Consider the following 20,514-nt stretch of genomic DNA (forward strand, 5'->3'; position numbering starts at 1 on the left):
ATCTAAGCAAGCTTTTTCCACTGAAGTTGGATGAAATTAGAACCAGAGGCCATGGGTTAAGGATGATAAGTGAAATGTTTAAGAGGAATATAAGGGTGAACTTCATTCAGGGGATGATGAAAGTTTGGACAGAGCTGCCAGAGGAAATGGTGGATGTGGGTTCGATTTCAACATTTAAGAGAAGTTTGATTAATACATGGATGGGAGGAGCATTGAAGGCTACCGTCCATGTGCAGGTCAATGGGTCTAGACAGAATAATTGTGTAGCATGGACTAGATGGACTGAAGGGCCTGCTTCTCTGTTGCAGTGCTCTATGAAGCATATCAACTTAAGCCTGAGAAGCAACTTTGACCCATTCTAATTTCCCTACCTGAGCAACAGATGCCTCTCATTGACTTTTCACTCAACTCTGGAATATCTGGGCAGCAAAGATTCTCCTTATCAACTACTGCTCGGCATTCAATACCATCAGCCACTCAAAATTAATCAATAAGCTTCAAGGCCTTGGCCTCAATAACTCCTTGTGCAATTGGATCCTCAATTTCCTCACTTGCAGACCCCAGTCAGTTTGGATTGACAACATCTCCATCAACACAGGTGACCACAAGGCTGTGGGCTTATCCCCCTGATCTGTCGCTTTAAACTTATGACTGTGTGGCTAAGCACAGCTCCAATACCGTATTCAAGTTTGCTGATGACACCACTGTCGTTGGCCAAATCAAAGGTGGTGACAAATCGGCATATTGGGAGGAGTTTGGAAATCTGGCTGAATGGTGCCACAGCAACAATGTCACCAAGACCAAGGAGTTGATTGTTGACTTCAGGAGGAGGAAACCAGAGGATCTGGGCTGAAGTGGGTCAGCAACTTTAAATTCTTCAGTGTTATCATCTAAGAGGACTTGTCCTGGACCCAGCACATAAGTGCAATTATGAAGAAGGCACAGCAGTACCTCTACAAAAAAGTAATGGATACGGCCCAGACCATCATGGTTAAAGCCCTCCCAACCATTGAATATACCAACATGAAGCATTGTCGCAGGAAAGCAGCATCCATCATCAGGGACCCCCACCACCGAGGTCATGCTCTCTTCTCGCTGCTGCCATCAGGAAGTAAGTACAGGAGCCTCAGGACCCACACCACCAGGTTCAGGACTACTTGCCCCCATCATCCAAAAGTCCCCACAACCTGTGGACTCACTTTCAAGGACTCTTCATCTCATGTTCTCGATATTTACTGCTTATTTATTATTATCATTTTCTTTTTGTATTGGCACAGGCTTTTCCACACTGTTTGAACACCCAAGTTGGTGCAGTCTTTCATTGATTCTATTATGGTTATTATTCTATTATAGATTTGAGTATGCCCACAAGAAAATAAATCACTAGGTTGTTTATGGTGGTATATATGTTCTTTCATAATAAATTTACTTGGAACTTTTGACTATGACCCTTTGGTGACATACCAAATCTCCTGAGACTCCATAGTAAGTGTAGCTGCTGTTGTGCCTTCTTTGTGATTGCATTAATATGTTGGGTCCAGGATAGATCCTCTCCTTACGTGTGGATTATTAGGGAATTGTCCACTGTGAATTGCCTCGTGTCCAGGTGATAGGTGGAACCTGTGGGAAGTTGATGGAAATATGGGGCAAATAAAATGGGATTCGTAAACACAAAATACTCTGCAGAAGCTGGGTGAAAGCAACACGCTGGAGGAACTCAGCAGGTCGGGCAGCATGGGATTCGTCTTTGGTCGACTTAGAGGGCTGTATAGTCTGTTGCTACGCTTCATAATCTGGTGTTAGGGTAATCAGGGAGATAGGACAGCCCATTAGGGGACTGCAGGCCCCATTCAGGAGAGGCTGCAGAGGTAAGAATCTGGAGCAACAGACAGGAAGTAGGAGGAACTCCGTGAGTCAAGTAATATCCTGGGAGGGAGATGAACACTGAAAAGTAGAGGGGTGAAAGCCAGTATGGAGGGATGGTAAGCGATAGATGAACCCAGCTGAGGACGCTCAGACCCGGTTCCACCACGTTCAGCAGGCCGCCGATCTCCGACCGTCAATCAACTGCGGCTCGGTTGTGACGTTTCCTTCCGCGGGTGCACGGACGGGGCGGGACCAGAAAGCGGCGTCATTTCCGTCAGCTGGTTTCCGGGAGGCTGGTGGCGTTAGGCAAGAGCAGGACCGGGTTCGTCATGGGTTACAGTGGTCTAACGGTGCCCATCATCGTTCTCACCGTATTCTGGGGGGTCGTGGGCGGCATTGTGCCTTGGTTTATCCCGAAAGGACCGAATAGAGGGTAAGGCATGCGGAGAGTTGGTGGTGGTGGGGAAGAGGTGCGGTGGGGTGGGAGAGCTGGGCTTGAGGACGGGACATCTCAAATGCCTTTCACTCGGGGTTGAATCTGCGTCACAGAATAACCAGCCTCCCGAGTTGTAACCTCTCGAACAGACGCTGTGGGGACACGGGAAGGAGAGAGACCCCGTGTGGGGAGACGGGATGGGGTGTATTCGCGGAGGAGAGGCAAGTGCGAGCGAGGAGGGAAACGACTCGTAGGGAACGGCGAGAAATTTGACGCGCGAGAGAGGCAGAAGTAATTCGCCGCAGTGTCTCTTAGTATGAGGACTGGGATAGATAGTGGGAGGGAAAAGAGCAATGATAGAATTGTTAGAGCGTGAAATGTGGGAATGAGGACAAAAAATGAAGGAGCCTTTTCTTAGTGGGCACAGTTTGGAGAAGTAGTGTAGAACGTATTTATGGAACCAAAATCAGGTTTATTATCACCGGCATGTGACATGAAATTTGTTAACTTAGCAGCAGCAGTACAATGCAATACGTAATATAGAAAATACACAATATGATAATAAATCATTTACAGTATACGTATATTGAACAGATTAAACATTATGCAAAAAACAAATACTATGCATTAAAAAAGTGAGGTAGTGTCCAAGGGTTCAATGTCCATTTAGGAATCGGATGGTAGAGGGGAAGAAGCTGTTCCTGTGGGGGCAAGTAACCTTAACTCGACTTTGAAACTGGTTGTATCAGTGTTTGTTGTGTTTAAACGATGCATTGCAGGTTGTAGACAGATAATGAAAAACAGTACAGTACGTGGGGCTGATTTTGGCAAATTATGATTTCGACAATATCGTTAGCACTTTGTATTTGTGTAAACCCCTTGTGAATTACAACGCTAACACGTCACTGCATTATTTTTCAGTTAAGTAGCATTGATATAAAAAAGCTTGAACAGTAACACAACTAATATTTCTGAAATAAAATCGATTTAAAAATATCATGGGGGTAGGGAAATATTGTATTATTTGTCTCTCAATATAATGTAACCAGCAAACTGATTTATCAAAATAGAAATGTTTAAAGCTTTGGCATTTTGTTCATTGGGAACTTTGACAGAGAAAAGGTGTTTGATGCATTAAAACCTTCTTTCTTCCACAGTGTCATTAATACTATGCTGGTGACCAGTGCTGTTTGTTGCTACCTTTTGTAAGTATAAACAATATTTCTGTTGAAGGATGTTTCAAGGACATTGTGAACTGATGTTATTTCTATAAAACTCTCAATATCTGGATGTTAATGGCATGGCCAACATTTATTGTCTGCCCCTCATTGCCCTTGAGAAGATGGAGATGGTGAGTTGCTGCAGTCTTCCTCATCCAGATACTCACAGTGCCAAGTAGTGAGCTTCAGGTTTTGGACCCTTTGAAGGGCTGACAAACATATTTCCAGCAGAATGTTCTGCATTTAGCCACACACCATGGAAATGGACCCGTTTGGGCTATCATTTGCATATATGCTGGCCATCAAGTACAACACCCTTGTTAATCTCATTTATTATCACTTGGTATGTTGTCATTTATCCCTGGCTGATTCAGGTCTAGATACTTTTAAACTGATGTAAGAATACCTTCACCATCCTCTCAGTGGGTTCTAGATTCCTTCAGATCCCCTCCAAATCCCTTCACACAGCCATAGACCTGTGCTGTTTAGTTTTTGATGCCCTTATTATGGAGAAAAGTTTCCTGTTGTCTACAGTATGTTCCTCATTTTTTTCATTTACCTCGTAGCAGATACCTATTCTGCTCTATGGAAAATAGATCCAGTCTATCCATTCCTTTATAACAAAAACATTCCATCCCAAGAAATAGCCAGGCAAATCTCAGCATTTTCTCCAGTGTAGTCTCTATAATGTGATCAGGGCAATACTCCAATTCTGGTTGATCTGTTTTCTGATGCTGTTCATAACCTCTCCCCTCTTAACTACTAAACCCCACCTAATAAAGGCAAGTATTGCATATGCATTCATCAGCTGAATAACTGGTGCTGCACGTTCAGAGATCATTAGGCTTTTACATTAAACAGGTTGCTCATTTGCTCAATACTTCCTGCAGCCATACCATTTATTGTGTACCTCCTACCCTTATTAATTGTATCGAATGTATCAAATCATACTTATTAGGATTAAATTCCACCTAATCAATATTGTTCTGCAGCCTAAGACCATCTTCCTTCCTGTCAGCTTATCCAAATCATTAATGTACAGTACTGTGCAAAAGTCCTGGGCACATATAGCTAGGGTGCCTAAGACTTTTGCAGTGTACAGCCTGTATATTATGTTTTTCCGGTTACCAAATAACACCTAATACCGAGCTATTACAAAGCTAAGTACTCTTATTTTCTGTTTCCCAGCCACCTTCCTGTTTTATCCAATATACAGTACTGTGCAAAAGTCTTAGGCACCCTAGCTTTACATATGTGTGCCTAAGACTTTTGCACAGTACTGCATAAGAAACAGTGAGGGTCCTGGCATTGATCCTTGTGGTACAGCACTAGTTTTGTTTCAAATATCAGCCATCCTCTCTGGAAAAAAGTTGTCCCCTAGAGACCCTTTTAAGTCTTTTCCCTAACTCTAGACTCCAGTACTTGGAAAAGACTGTGTCCATCCACCCTGTCTACCTCATGATTTTGTATCTCTAGAAGGCCACCCCTCAACCCCCCTATGCTTCAGATAAAAAGGGTTTAAGCTGCTTAAAACACAGGCCCTCTGATCCTGGTGACATCTTTTCTGTACCCTCTCTAGCTTAGTGGCATCTTTGTTAGAGGTGCACAATAACAGGCAAGTGGAAGGTACATCATACTCCTGCCTTCTGCATTATAGATTATGGAAAAGCTGTAGGATGTCAGGAGTGAGTCACTTGCCACTGGTATTCAGCTTGAGTTTGTTGCCAGTGATGACCCACAGGATATTGATGGTGGAAGATTGAGTGTGGATAATTCCATTGGATGACAAGAGTACGTGATTAGATACTGTTTGTCACCATCACTTTTGTCACTACTGTTTACGTTGTATTCTGTGATGTTTAGATCTTAAGTGTGAATCATTTACTGAGCAGCTGTGAATGAGAATTTGTATATTATACCTACTTTAAGCAATTACACCTCTTTTTGATCTGATGATTGAAGATCCTTGTGCCAACAATCTTGTCATGATGATTATTTGAAATGTTATGCCTTCATCTCATATCTTGGTTTGTTCTGAGGTATGCTTCGACTCTAGAGTTGCTTTCCCCTTAATGCCTGCAGTGGTTGTTAATAGTATCACTCCTATGCCACTCAGTACTCCCACATGGGAGGAGTTCACATGCTGTACAAGCTTGGTTATCAATAAAGCTCATTTGAATATCCTATATGCTGGCGTCCGGGTATGCTCTGTACTGTCCCTCAATAGCGAACACAACATGGTGTTAGAAGTGATTGTCGCTGAATTGGTGCTAAAGACCATGTGAGATCTCCAACAAGAAAGAATTTACAGTAAGACTGTTTGCCTGTATCTATGGAAAAAATCCAGAGACTTAACAACCTAAACTGTCTATGCTAGTTTGCTAATTGTATGCTCTATAAAGCATGAGCTGAGAAAGGGCTAGGGTTGCTACGCAACCAAAAGTAAAAATCTGTGGGCCACTAGCCTGGAGAAGTGCACAGAGACACAAACACAGCCAAGAAGTCAGTCTAACTCGGAGAGAAAAGAAGACTTCTGTAGTCCAAATGAATAAAGTAATAAATAAACAAACAAGAAAATAGAGCAAATACCTGCAGTACGCACATCTACTTACCTAATAAAACCCCCTGAGGCATTTGATTCCTCTAAACTAGGGGACTTTGAGCAATGGCTCAGATGCTTTGAGAGAATTAGCTCTGTTAGCTTATCGCTCTAAACCTCTTAGGAATGGTGATGGTCCTGCAGAGCTGTCATTGGGCCGGAGACTGAGAACAAGCCTGGCTGCACTTTCTTCCCTTCTCATTTACTGGACTTGGACAAATTGAGAAAGTTTGAGATAACACCTTGAGAAAATGAAGAGCAAGCATGAACTCAGACACAGCAAAATCTTTGTAGCTGTGGTGAAGCTGTTTGGGTTTCAGAGCGATTTACCAAAGGAACAATAGTCTGGCAGCTTGCACCATGATCGTTTGTAATGAGAACATCACAAGCTGAAATCGGGCAGAACAGGCATGCACTCATGTGCCTTTAAAGTAGTGGTCACCAACGTTTTTAAGCCCAAGATCCCCTACCTCGGCCATAGTCAAAGGCGAGATTGACCCCCAGAGCGATTAGTTACACGCATGTGCACCGAGGCAGAAGAGACCGGAAGTAAAACCCTGCAACCAAGAAGTAGAAATAATGTGTAAACACGTTTGTATAAGCACCAGGGGTACCCACCCTTTTCTGCACCGCAGACCGGTTTAATATTGACAATATTCTTGCCGACCAGCCGGCGGGATGTTAAACACGACCAGAATATAGCGATACTCGAAGCAGGTTCCTTATGCCCAGTCTATTCCGCAATGTAGTTTTAGCGGCTCTCGGCACTTAACTTCTGTCCCGCTTGCCTACATTTTTTTTCCGCTCGAAAAACTCAGCGGGTTTGTCTTTAAGTGCGGAGTGCTTGGACTCAGGGTACTGAAGCAGTTTTGAGGGCTTCTTTGCCTCATTAGACAACCTCCGCTCGCCTGCCACCAGACGCCTTGGCCAGGTGCGGCTGGCCATGGGTGGGGTGAGAGGACAAGGTCAGGGCCGGAGGTCCTCGTGCCAGAGCCACGGTGGTTCCAGTCCAGAGAGAGCTACCAAGCAAGGAGTGTGATAGGGCACCCGCCCACCCCCCTTGTAGGGTCAAAAGTTTGTTTCAGTAGATCGCAGCGCGGTAGCTGCTCTGATACTTGCAGAACCCTGAACCCGAATTAGATTGTCTGCGAATATTTTAGCACCGGGTTCCCCATGAACATGCGGTGTAGTGAACAGGCTTAGAAGCGGTGCCCATCTGTCCGCGTTCCGGGCCAGTAGCATTGGTGGTTCTCGCCGGCCGCCCGAGGCGAACCAGTGATCCCAGGCGTGGGAGTATCAATGCGTTTAGGTGACTGATGATCTCACGTGTGTTCAAGTTTAACAGTGGGCGAGACAGGGTATGAGAAAAGGTGCAGCTGACTCATATTGTTTCCTCACGGCCTGGTGGTTGGGGACCACTGAATTACACTGTGTAAACACAAAGTACACTGCAGATGCTGTGGTCAAATCAACACGTACAAACAAGCTGTATGGACTCAGCAGTCAGCAGGTTGACTGCTCATTTCAACGGATGCTGCCCCACCTGCTGAGTTCATACAGCTTGTTTGTACGTGTTGAATTACACTGTGTAGTGTGGGGAGCTACACGCATGCGCACTGGGCAGAAAGAACGGAACTAAAACCCCGCAACCCAGAAACAATCTCTCAACAGTATTTGTGTATTTATTTTTGATTTTTTTCGGGATCTACTAGAGAAGACTCAAAGATCGACCAGTCGATCGCGATCGACGGGTTGGCGACCACTACTTTAAAGTCTATGGAAAATAGAGAAATAAATAGTGGCCTGTTCCTTATGATGAGGACTACTTACCTGAGGTGGGCATATCTGTTCAAGAATCTCCATTTGTCCCACTACAGAGATATATGCCATAGCCTAATAGCCAAAGGCAAATAATTAAAGAAACAGAATAATCCTCTCGCTTTGGCAGATTGTTCAGGCAGTCTACCCAGACCTCCATTAGATTCAGTGTTTTCTGAATAAGAGTTCTAATGTTGAAGCTGCGCCAGCTCCCGAGGTCCGCTGGGTCCTGAGGAACACCACACTGAATTCCCCGGGTCCTAAACTCCACCGCACTGATACAGGCTAAATGGGACAAGTGGGGACTCTGCTGGGTTTGGGTATTTGATCCTCCACAATATTCCGCATGGGAATTTAAACTGGAGTTGGCAGGGTTTTTTTTTAATGAGGTCGAGTTGCGAGCTCGACATCAACCCGGCACGGATGGTACGGGAGTCACTGGATCGACATCAACCTGGCACGGGAGCGGTCTGACACTGGATGGAACTCGGCAACCTCCATTTTCGAGCCCCGCGCTGATCTCACTGTGCCACCAGCCGACTGGAACAGGAGTGGGCGGGGTCAGGGTGAATCTTAATAAGAAAAATTTAAGTCAAATACAAAGTTTAGCACTCAACACAGTGTCAACAGCAACGATTTAAAATGGCGGACGGTGTTCTCCTTCCTCGGTTCGTAAGTACGAGTTGTCCGTAAGTCGGACGTTCGTAACTCGGGGACTACCTGTATAAACTCCCATTCCATAAAACTATTTTGCAGCTGCTTGATTTGTTACATTATCACATTAACATTTCTTTTGTGGCCACTAAGCTGCTGCTTTTCACTGTGTTACAATTTGGTATAATGAATTTGCAGTTCTGATTATTATATTGCAAGCTATGTTTGCTACTGCACTGCATTCATTTGTTTATTTCAGGTACTTGCATGAAGTATAAATTTATGGCTCCACCTTTAATCTACACTTCACTGTGACTCTAAATAAACTGGAGAATCTGAACAGGCCTTTAGCTCCACCACCTCTATACTAGATTAGCAACGTCTCCACTACCTCCATCGGCTTAAGTGATCACAAGGCCGTGTGCTTACCTCCCTGCTCTACTTGCTTTACACTTGGACTGTGTGGCTAAGCACAGCTCAAATGCCATATTTAAGTTTGCTGATGATCCCCTGATGTTGGACAAATCAAAGGTGGTGACAAATCAGAATATAGGAGGGAGATTGAAAATCTGGCTGAGTGCTACCTTAACAACAACTTCTTACTCAAAGTCAGCAAAAGCAAGGAGGAAATTGGAAGTTCATGAGCCTGTCCTCGTCGGGGGAATCAGAAGTGGAGAGGGTCAGCAGCATTAAATTCCTTTGTGTTATTATTTCAGAGGATCTGTTGTGGGCCCAGCACATAAGTGCTATTAGGAAGAAAGCACAGCAGCAACTCGTCTTGCTTAGAACTTTGATTTGGTATGACATCTAACAGTTTGACAAACCTCAATAGATGTGTGGTGGAGAGTATATTGATTGGTTGCATCACAGCCCGGTATAGAAACACCAATGCCCTTGAACAAAAAAATCCTACAAAAAGTAGTGGATACAGCCCAGTCCATCATGGGTAAGACCCTCCCTACCATTGAGCACATATACACAAAACATTGTTGCAGGAAAGCAGCATCCATCATCAGGAACCCCACCACCCAGACATGCTCTCGTCCCGCTGATTCCATCAGAGAGAAGGTACAGGAGCCTCAGGACTCATGCCCAAATGTTCAAGAACAGTTATTACTTTTCAACCATCAGACTCTTAAACCAGAGGGGATAACTTCATTTGCCCCATAACTGAACTGTCCCACAAACTGTGGACAGGGACTCATCTCATGTTCTTGACATTTATTGCTTGCTTTTTAAAAAATTATGTGTTTGTATTTGTACCCTTTGTTTTCTTTGCCTCACTGGTTGTCTACCTTGTTGGATGTGGTCTTCCATTGATTCTTCAATGGTTATTGGATTTATTGAGTATGTCCACAAGAAAATGAATCTCAGGGATATATATGGTGACATATATGTACTTGGATAATAAATTCACTTCCAATTTTTAACACTAAACATTTTTAAACATTTTGCCCATTTGCACTAATCCCTTTTGCTTCATTCCTTGACTATTTAAGTATCTATCTGAATGCCTCTTAAATGGAGTAATTGTATCTGATTCCACCAGTACTTTTGGCAGTGCATACCAGATATGGGGGGGGGGGGGGGGGGAGAGGTGGAGGGGTAAAAAAAATACCTGTCAGATTCCCTTTAAAACTTCCTCCTCTCATTTATGCCCTCTTGTCTTTGAACAGTGAAGAACGGATTTTAACTAGCCTATCTGTGCCTGTCATATTCTTGCATTTATCAGATCACCCCTTGAACTACTTTGCTCCACTGACAACAAGCCGAGTCAATTCAATCTACCTCCCTCAATTAAAGTCCTCCAATACAAGCAACATCCTAGTGATTGTCCTCTGTACTCTCTCCACTACAACTATCTACTTTCTGATGTGGCAACCAGAACTCCACACAATGCTCTGTGTAGGCTATCCAGCATCTCAACTATTCTGCGCCCTGACTGAAGGCAAGCACATCATATACCACCTTCACCACCATATCTACCTGTGTTGTCATTTTTGGGGGACTATGGATTTGGACTGCAAAGTCATTCTATTCGTTCCATAAGACCATAAAGACAGGAGCAGAATTAGGCCATTTGGTCCATTGAGTCTGTACCACCATTCAATCATGGCTGATCCTTTTCTTCCCCCTTCATCCTTCTAAATTCCAGCAAGTACAGACGCAGAGCCATCAAATGTTCCCCGTATGATAACCCTTTTATTCCCGGAATCATCCTTGTGAACCGCATTTTGGGCCCTGTCCAATGCCAGCACATTTTTTCTTAGATGAGGAGACCCAAAGCTGTTCACAATACTCAAGGTGAAGCTTCACCAGTGTCTTACAAAGCCTCAGCATCATGTCCCTGCTCTTGTATTCTAGACCTCTTGAAATGAATGCTAGCATTGCATTTCCCTTCCTCACCACCAACTCAAACTGCAAGCTAACCTTTAGGGTGTTCTGCACAAGGACTTCCAAGTCCCTTTGCATCTCAGATTTTTGGATTTTCTCCCTGTTTAGAAAATAGTCTGCACATTTATTTCTACTACCAAAGTGCATGACCATGCATTTTCCAACATTGTATTTCATTTGCCACTTTCTTGCTCATTCCCCTAATCTGTCTAAGTCCTTCTGCACCCTACATGTTTCCTCAACACTACCTGCCCCTCCACTAATCTTTATATCATCTGCAATCTTGGCAACAAAGCCATCTATTCCACCATTTAAATCATTGATATATATATATATATATATATAGCATAAAACGAAGCAGTCCCAACACCAAGCCCTGCAGAACACCACTAGTCCCTGGCAACTAACCAGACAAGGATCCTTTCATTCCCACTCGCTGCCTCCTACCAATCAGCCAATGCTCTAGCCATGTTAGAAACTTCCCTTTAATACCATGGACTCTTAACTTGGTAAGCAATCTCATGTGTGGCAGCTTGTCCAAGGTCTTCTGAAAGTCCAAATATACAACATCCACTGCATCTCATTTATCTATCCTACTTGTAATCTCAAAGAATTCAACAAGTTCGTCAGGGAAGATTTTCCCTTAAGGAAACCATGCTGACTTTGTCCTATCTTGTCCTGTGTCACCAAGTACTCCATAACCTCATCCTTAATAATTGACTCCAACATCTTTCCAACCACTGAGGTCAGGCTAACTGGTCTATAATTACCTTTCTGCTGACTTCCACCTTTCTTAAAGAGTAGGGTGACATTTGCAATTTTCCAGTCCTCTGGCACCTTGCCATAGTCCAATGTTCTTTACTAATGCCTCCACAATCTCTACCACTACCTCTTTCAGAACCCTAAGGTGCGGTTCAGCTGGTCCGTGTGACTTGTGTACCCTTAGGTCTTTCAGCTTTTTGAGCATCTTCTCCCTTGAAATAATAACTGCACTCACTTCTCTTCTTCACACACTACAACATTTGGCACACTGCTAGTGTCTTCCACTGTGAAGACTGCAAAAATACTCATTTAGTTCATCTGCTTGCTCCTTGTGCCCTGTTATTATTTCTCTGGTCTCATTTTCTAGTGGTCCTATATCCACAGTCATTTCTATTTTATTTTTTACATACTTGAAAAAGCTTTTACTATTTGATATAATCTGTTAGCTTGCTTTCATATTTCATCTTTTCCCTTCTAATGATTCTTTTAGGTGCTCTCTGTAGGTTTTTTAAAGCTTATCATTCCTCTATTTTCCTGCTAATTTTTGCTTTGTCTGCCCTCTCTTTGATTACCCTTCTCAGCCACGGTTATACTATTTTGCCATTTGAGTATTTTTGTTTTTGGAATACATCTGTCCTGCACCTTCATTTTTCCCGGAAACACTCACCATTGCTGTGTTGCCGTCATCCCTGCCAGCAACTCCTTCCAATTTTCTTTGGCCAACTCCTCTCATACCACTGTAATTTCCTTTACTCCACTGAAATACTGCTATGTAAGACTTCACTTTCTCCCTCTCAAATTTCAAGATGAACTCAATCATATTGTGATCACTGGCTCCAAAGGGCTCTTTTATCGTAAGATTTCTAATTGCCTTGGTTCATTACATAACACCCAATCCAGTAAAGCTGATCCCCTAGTAGGCTTAACAACAAACTGCTCTAAAATGCCATCTTGTAGGCATTTGACAAATTCAGTATCTTGAGATCCGTTGGCAACCTGATTTTCACAATCAACCTGCATGTTAAAATCTCCCATGACTATCATAACATTGCTCTTTTGACACACCTTTTCCATTTCCTGTTGTAATGTGTGGTCCATATTCTGGCTACTGTAGGGAGGCCTCTATATAACTGCCATGTTTCTTAACTCAACCCCCAGGAATTCAACATCTTCTGATCTTATGTCACATCTTGCTACTGATTTGATGCCATTTTTTATCAGCAGAACCATGCCACCCCTCTGCCTACCTTCCTATCTCTTTGATGCAATGTGTAACCTTGGAAGTTCAGCTCCCAACTACAACCATCCTACAGCCACAACATCATACCTGACAATCTGTAGTGGTGCAACAAGATCATCCACTTTGTTTCTTGTATTCTGTGCATTGAGATGTAACACTTTGAGTGCTGCATTTGCTACCCTTTTTGATTTTGTATCCTTAATGCACTGATACTCACCCTGTTGGCTGCAATTTTGTCCTATCATTTGTCTGCCCTTCCTGACAGTCTGACTGCATGCTATCTTTGCTTTTTTACCATCCAGCCTATCCTGAGTCCCTTCATTTCAGTTCCACCTCCTGCCAAATTAGTTTAAACCCTAACCCTCCCCAACACCTCTAACAAACCTGCCTGTGAGAATATTGGTCGCCCTTGGGTTCATGTGCAACTTGTCCCTTTTGTTTAGGTCATACCTTTGCCAGAAGAGATCCCAGTGATCCAAGAACTTGAAGCCCTGCTCCCTGCACCAGCTTCTCAGCCATGTATTTATCAGCCAAATCATCTTGTTTCTACCTTCACTAGCATGTGGCACAGATAGCAATCCAGAAATTACTATCCTAGAGGTCCTGCTTCTCAGCTTTCTGCCTAGCTTTCTAAATTCTCTCTCAGGACCTCATTGCTTTCCCTTCCTATGTCATTGGTACCAATTTGTACTCACTAGTTTCCTTAAACATGTTTTCTTGGTAATTCCATTAAGGTGCTTGCCGTTTTTGTTGAATCAACTGTGCTACCACCTTAGCAGCTCCCTCTCCTCTTGGTCTTACCCCACTTACCCCCCTTCATCTTTATAATTTACCTAAACTCACCAGTGTTCCTGCAATTCTTCCTCTTGAGCATTCATTTTCAATTGTTCCATTGTTGGCTATGCCTTCATTTGCTAAGCCGCTAAACTTCAGAATTCTCTCCTATAACAGCCACTTTGAACTTTAGTCATCTGCTGTAATATCTCTGTGGTTTAGAAGTGCATCAAGAATTAACGCTGAAGTGCTGTGGTACACTTAACTACATTAAACACGAGCTAACACGAGGAAATCTGCAGATGCTGGAAATTCAAACAACGCACACAAAATGCTGGTGGAACACAGCAGGCCAGGCAGCATCTATAAGGAGAAGCACTGTCGACGTTTCGGGCCGAGACCCTTCGTCAGGACTAACTGAAAGGAAAGATAGTAAGAGATTTGAAAGTAGTGGGGGGAGGGGGAAATGCAAAATGATAGGAGAAGACCGGAGGAGGTGGGATGAAGCTAAGAGCTGGAAAGGTGATAGGCAAAAGTGATACAGAGCTGGAGAAGGGAAAGGATCATGGGACGGGAGGCCTCGGGAGAAAGAAAGGGGGAGTGGGGGAGCACCAGAGGGAGATGGAGAACAGGCAGAGTGATGGGCAGAGAGAGAAAGAAAAAAACAAACAACTAAATATGTCAGGGATGGGGTAAGAAGGGAAGGAGGGGCATTAACAGAAGTTAGAGAAGGCAATGTTCATGCCATCGGGTTGGAGGCTACCCAGCTGGTATATAAGGTGGTGTTCCTCCAACCTGAGTGTGACTTCATCTTGACAGTAGAGGATGCCATGGATAGACATATCAGAATGGGAATGGGACGTGGAATTAAAATGTGTGGCCACTGGGAGATCCTGCTTTCTCTGGCGGACAGAGCGTAGGTGTTCAGTGAAATGGTCTCCCAGTCTGCGTCGGGTCTCACCAATATATAAAAGGCCAGACCGGGAGCACCGGACGCAGTATACCACACCAGCTGACTCACAGGTGAAGTGTCGCCTCACCTGGAAGGACTGTCTGGGGCTCTGAATGGTGGTGAAGGAGGAAGTGTAATCCCTTCCCACCTATGTTCGTGACACTTCTCACACTTTGAATTTTTTCAATGATTTTAAGTTCCCTGGCCCCCACTGCTTTATTTTCACCATGGACGTCCAGTCCCTATATACCTCCATCCCCCACCAGGAAGGACTCAAAGCTCTCCACTTCTTTTTGGATTGCAGACCTAACCAATTCCCCTCTACCACCACTCTCCTCCGTCTAGCGGAATTAGTTCTTACTCTCAATAATTTCTCCTTTGGCTCCTCCCACTTCCTCCAAACCAAGGGTGTAGCCATGGGCACCCGCATGGGTCCCAGTTATGCCTGCCTTTTTGTTGGCTTTGTGGAACAGTCCATGTTCCAAGTCTGTATGGGTATCTGTCCCCCTCTTTTCCTTTGCTACATCGACGACTGCATTGGCGCTGCCTCCTGCACGCATGCTGAGCTTGTTGACTTCATTAACTTTGCCTCCAACTTTCACCCTGCCCTCAGATTTACTTGGTCCATTTCCGACACCACCCTCCCCTTTCTTGATCTTTCTGTCTCCATCTCTGGAGACGGCTTATCTACTTTAAGCCTACAGACTCACAGCTACCTGGACTATTCCTCTTCCCACCCTGTCTCTTGCAAACATGCTATCCCCTTCTCACAATTCCTCTGTCTCCGCCACATCTGCTCTCAGGATGAGGCTTTTCATTCCAGGTCGAAGGAGATGTCTTCCTTTTTTAAACAAAGGGGCTTCTCTTCTTCCACCATCAACTCTGCTCTCAAACGCACCTCTCCCATTTCCTGCACATCTCACCTCACCCATCCGCCCGCCACCCCACTCGGAATAGAGTTCCCCTTGTCCTCAGCTACCACCCCACCAGCCTCCAGGTCCAACGTATAATTCTCCGTAACTTCCGCCACCTCCAGTGGGATCCCACTACCAAGCGCATCTTTCCCTCCCCCACCTTTCTGCTTTCCGCAGGGATCGCTTCCTACGTGACTCCCTTGTCCACTCATCCCCCAATCCCTTCCCACCGATCTCCCTCCTGGCACTTATCCTTGTTAGCGGAACAAGTGCTACACCTGCCTTTACACTTCCTCCCTCACCACCATTCAGGGCCCCAGACAGTCCTTCCAGGTGAGGCGACACTTCACCTGTGAGTCGGCTGGTGTGATATACTGCGTCCGGTGCTCCCGGTGTGGCCTTTTATATATTGGTGAGACCCGATGCAGACTGGGAGACCGTTTCGCTGAACACCTACACTCGGTCCGCCAGAGAAAGCAGGATCTCCCAGTGGCCACACATTTTAATTCCACGTCCCATTCCCATTCTGATATGTCTATCCATGGCTGCCTCTACTGTCAAAATGAATCCAAACTCAGGTTGGAGGAACACCACCTTATATACCAGCTGGGTAGCCTCCAACCCGATGGCATGAACATTGCCTTCTCTAACTTCTGTTAATGCCCCTCCTCCCCTTACCCCATTCCTGACATATTTAGTTGTTTTTTTTTCTCTCTCTCTGCCCATCACTCTGCCTGTTCTCCATCTCCCTCTGGTGCTCCCCCCTCCCCTTTCTCTCTCCCGAGGCCTCCCTCCCATGACCCTTTCCCTTCTCCAGCTCTGTATCACTTTTGCCTATCACCTTTCCAGCTCTTAGCTTCATCCCACCCCCTCCAGTCTTCTATTATTTCGCATTTCCCCCTCCCCCCACTACTTTCAAATCTCTTACTATCTTTCCTTTCAGTTAGTCCTGATGAAGGGTCTCGGCCCGTAACGTTGACAGTGCTTCTCCTTATTGATGCTGCCTGGCCTGCTGTGTTCCACCAGCATTTTGTGTGTGTTGTTCAAACATGAGCTGTTGCTTTTGGAAGGAAATCATAGCTTCTCTAAAAAGTGTAATTGCAGGTAGATGACCATTGTTTTTCAAATAGTCCTGCAGACATCCTGCATGCATGTCTGTTGAATGCTCTGATATATTCATTTGAGAAATCAATGCTACTAAAGAAAATACATTCAAGGTTAGAACTAAAGCTGCTTTGTAGATATTTGTCATATTGCTCCCAATTTGACAAATATTTGGAATATAAAAATTGGGAATAAAAAATTGTGTAGGAAAGAGACCTTGCATGTATCTAGTGTTCTACTATGAAATTATTGTGTTGGCGCGTGGCCAAGTAGTTAAGGCGTTTGTCTAGTTATCTGAAGGTCGCTAGTTTGAGCCTTGACTGAGGCTGCGTGTGTGTCCTTGAGCAAAGCACTTAACCACACATTGCTCTGCGACGACACCAGTGCTAAGCTGTATGGGTCCTAATGCCCTTCCCTTGGACGACATTGGTGACGTGGAGAGGGGAGACTTCCAGCTTGGGCAAATGCCGGTCTTCCATCAAAAAAAAAACTTGCCCAGGCTTGTGCCCTGGAAATTTTCCAAGGTGCAAATCCATGTCTGTCGAGACTAACGGAGGCCTACACACACTCAGTTGAAATTATTTGCAAATATCTCCATCTAGCTAAAATAGTTAAGGAAAATATTTTAAGTGTGGTTTGTGATGAAATTTTGCGGAGTTGATGTTGATTGAAAAGTCTTTCTATGGTAGCCTTGAATCTGGCACATTGTATGAAATGTTAAGCTTATGAAGGTTTGCTGTCTATTCAGGATTTTTTGAAACACGTTTCTGTTGGTAGTCAGGTCAACATTACTGATCTTGCTGCTTAATGATACTAATAATTTCCAACAGATTGGTCTGTTGAACTGAGGGGTATAATTTGGTTCTGTCTTAATGTTGGGATAGGTTGGATTGTGAAAGCATGCTCTGCTGTAGTAACAAAGTGTCTCATTTTATTACACCTTGAAACTGATCTGTTGATATGGAGAAGTTGTTGTCAGTGGTTCTCCCACAGGTTCTGTCATTTCTGTAGATTTTCTCATGTTCTCTTAAACACAAAGAACTTGCTGTTCTCATTTTGAATTGCCTAAAAAATTGCATTGGAGATGAGTTTTTAGTACAATTTTAATAGAATTTTGTGTAATTTCCAGTCATGTTCTCTGGAAATATTTAAAACTTCAGTTGTTTTCACTTGCTGTTGAAAATTTGTAAACACGATAAATTGAGCTGAGTATTCTATCACTTTTGCTGGAAGCCAGTGCTTCTCTAGATCTTCCTCCCAAAAACAGAGTTATGGAGAAGTAATGCTAGATCTGCAAAAAAAACTTGAAGGTCAACAGTAACAGGTTTGGTTTCAGAACTTAACTGAAATTCAAGATTTTATCAATCTGCTTAAACATTGCATTGATGACAGTACATTTAGATCCTGACGAAGGGTCTCGGCCCGAAACGTCGACAGCGCTTCTCCCTATAGATGCTGCCTGGCCTGCTGTGTTCCACCAGCATTTTGTGTGTGTTGTTGTTTGAATTTCCAGCATCTGCAGATTTCCTCGTGTTTGACATTTAGATTTTATTTTACTTTTCCTTCATCTCCCACAAAACAGCTAGAGAGGTGAAATGTTCTTTGCCACTAAGTTTCCCTGTTATGGTGGATTTTAATGTACATGCTATAGAATTAAATGCAACTTGGTATTCTAGTATTTGGCACATTTTTCCCAACAAATTAAATACCAGTACTTGCAAAGTAGCCTCTGCACATTGAACCACGGGTAATTTCATTACTTTGAGAGCTCCAGCAGAGGGCAGTGAATTGCGGCACGTTCTCTGCACAGAAGCAGAGACCAGGAATTCTCACTGAGTTCCAAGCATAGCATTGTGTGGGCTGAATAGGTGTTTTCCTTAAATTACAGCAGGTATATGCTGTGACTATACAGACTGGAGAACCAAAATTGGTATAATGAGATGGTAGTCTGCAGGGTAGCATAAATTGGGTAATAGCATTATTTCTCTGCAATTTTAATCAAATTTACAACAGTGACCTCAACAATCAATTTGATCTCACCATTGTGCTATGGAGAGTTTTTTCCATTGCTGGGAATGATCGATCACCGAGTGAATGTATTAGTTAAGAGATTGGCCACACAAGTATCTTCTTTATAAAAGTGGCATGGCACAAAGAGAATTTATAGACTAGACTAGACTTATAAATTCTTCCAGTTTATTTAAATGGTTTGTCTTATTGGCTGCCAGTGACATAGTTTCACTTCTTTAAAGAATGAGGATTGACTGGGTGGGGTTTCATCATTTCTCAATTTTTCTTGTTTTGTTCTTTATAATCCAGTTTCCTGTTGGCGTTAGTTAAATTTTATTATAATGTCCCTTGGATTTTGTTCCTTTGCTAGCAAGTCAATTGTTTTTAGAAAATGTGGAGTATTTATAAGTTTGCTTTCAACTTTGAAATTTGGCTGAGTTTTTAAAATTCCATTTTGTGATCTGAAATCTTACTGTAGTGAAATAAAACAGCAGGTGGCACTATGAAATATAAATAGCAAGTCAAAAGTTTGAGGCCTGTGCAGGCAGTGATTCAGTGTGCGCAGGGTGAATTTACTTGTTTCAAAAATAAAGCAAAATTCATGATGTCATTCTTGCCTCTGCAGTCTGAATTGAATCAGAATCAGGTTTATTATTGGCAAGCGTTGTGTAATCGGTTGTTTTGCAGCAGCTCTACTGTGAATACATTTAAAAAGTTACTGTAAGTTAATAAATAAAAATTAAGTAGTGCAAAAGAGAGCAAAAACATTTGGTGGTGTTCATGGGTTCATAATCTGTTCAGAAATCTGGTGGAGGGAAGAAAGCTGTTTCTAAAATATTGAGTGTGTGTCTTCAGGCTCCTGTACCACCACCTTGACAATAGCATTGAGTAGCGGGTGTGTCCTGGATAGTGAGGTCCTTAATATTGGATGCCGCCGCCTTGGTAGCTCAATGCTGGGGAGGCTAGTTTTCATGATAGTGCTGGCTGAGTTTACAATCCTCTGCAATCCTGTGCATTGGTGCCTCCATACCCCAGACTGTGATGCAGCCAGTCAGAGTGCTCTCCAGGGCACAACTGCAGAAATTTGCTAATGTTTTTGGTGACATACCAAATCACCTCAAACTCCTATAGCCACTGTCTTGCCTTCTTTGTATTTGCATTAATATGGATAGATCTTCAGAAATGTAGACACTCAGGAACTTCAAGCTGTTCACCTTTTCACAGCTGACCCCTTGATGAGGACAGGAATGTGTTCTCCCACCTTCCTCTTCCTGAAGTCCACAATCTTAGCGAGGTTAAGTGCAAGGTTGTTTTGTGGCACTACTCAAACAGCTGATCTACTCACTGCTGTAAGCCTCCACATCACCATCTCAGATTCTATCAACAACAGTTGTCATTGGTGGATTTATAGATATGCTTGAGCTGTGTCTAGCCACAGTCACGAGTACAGGGAGAGTCGGGCAGTGGGTTAAGCATGTATTCCTGAGGTGCACCTGTATTGATTGTCAGTTAGGAGGAGATATTATTACCGATTCAGACTCACTGTGGTTTCCTGATGAGGAAGTCGAGGATCAAGTTACAGAGAGAGTGCATAGGCCAGGTTTTGAAGTTTGTGATAGGTACTAAGGAAATTATAGTGCTGAGATGTAATCATTAAACAGTAGCCTTGACGTAGGTATTGCTGTTGTCTAGGTGATCCAAGGTTAAGTGCAGAGCCAGTGAGATTGTATCTGCTGTGGATCTATTGTGGGGGTAGGGAAATTGCAGCAGG

The 20,514-nt window shown here is 43.6% G+C and overlaps 1 protein-coding gene across 1 annotated transcript in view; it reads left to right on the forward strand.

Moving 5' to 3' along the window:
* The first annotated feature begins 2,124 nt into the window (after positions 1-2,124).
* atp6v0e1 (ATPase H+ transporting V0 subunit e1) overlaps positions 2,125-20,514 on the forward strand; it is a 48,450-nt gene continuing 30,060 nt past the window's right edge. The window contains exons 1-2 of the mRNA XM_073067703.1: positions 2,125-2,299; positions 3,460-3,507. Coding sequence (XP_072923804.1) covers positions 2,196-2,299; positions 3,460-3,507 — 152 coding nt within the window. The 5' untranslated portion in view covers positions 2,125-2,195. The remainder of the gene's footprint in view (positions 2,300-3,459; positions 3,508-20,514) is intronic.

The sequence above is a fragment of the Hemitrygon akajei genome, chromosome 15, assembly GCF_048418815.1.
Source record: "Hemitrygon akajei chromosome 15, sHemAka1.3, whole genome shotgun sequence".
Lineage (NCBI taxonomy): Eukaryota > Metazoa > Chordata > Chondrichthyes > Myliobatiformes > Dasyatidae > Hemitrygon > Hemitrygon akajei.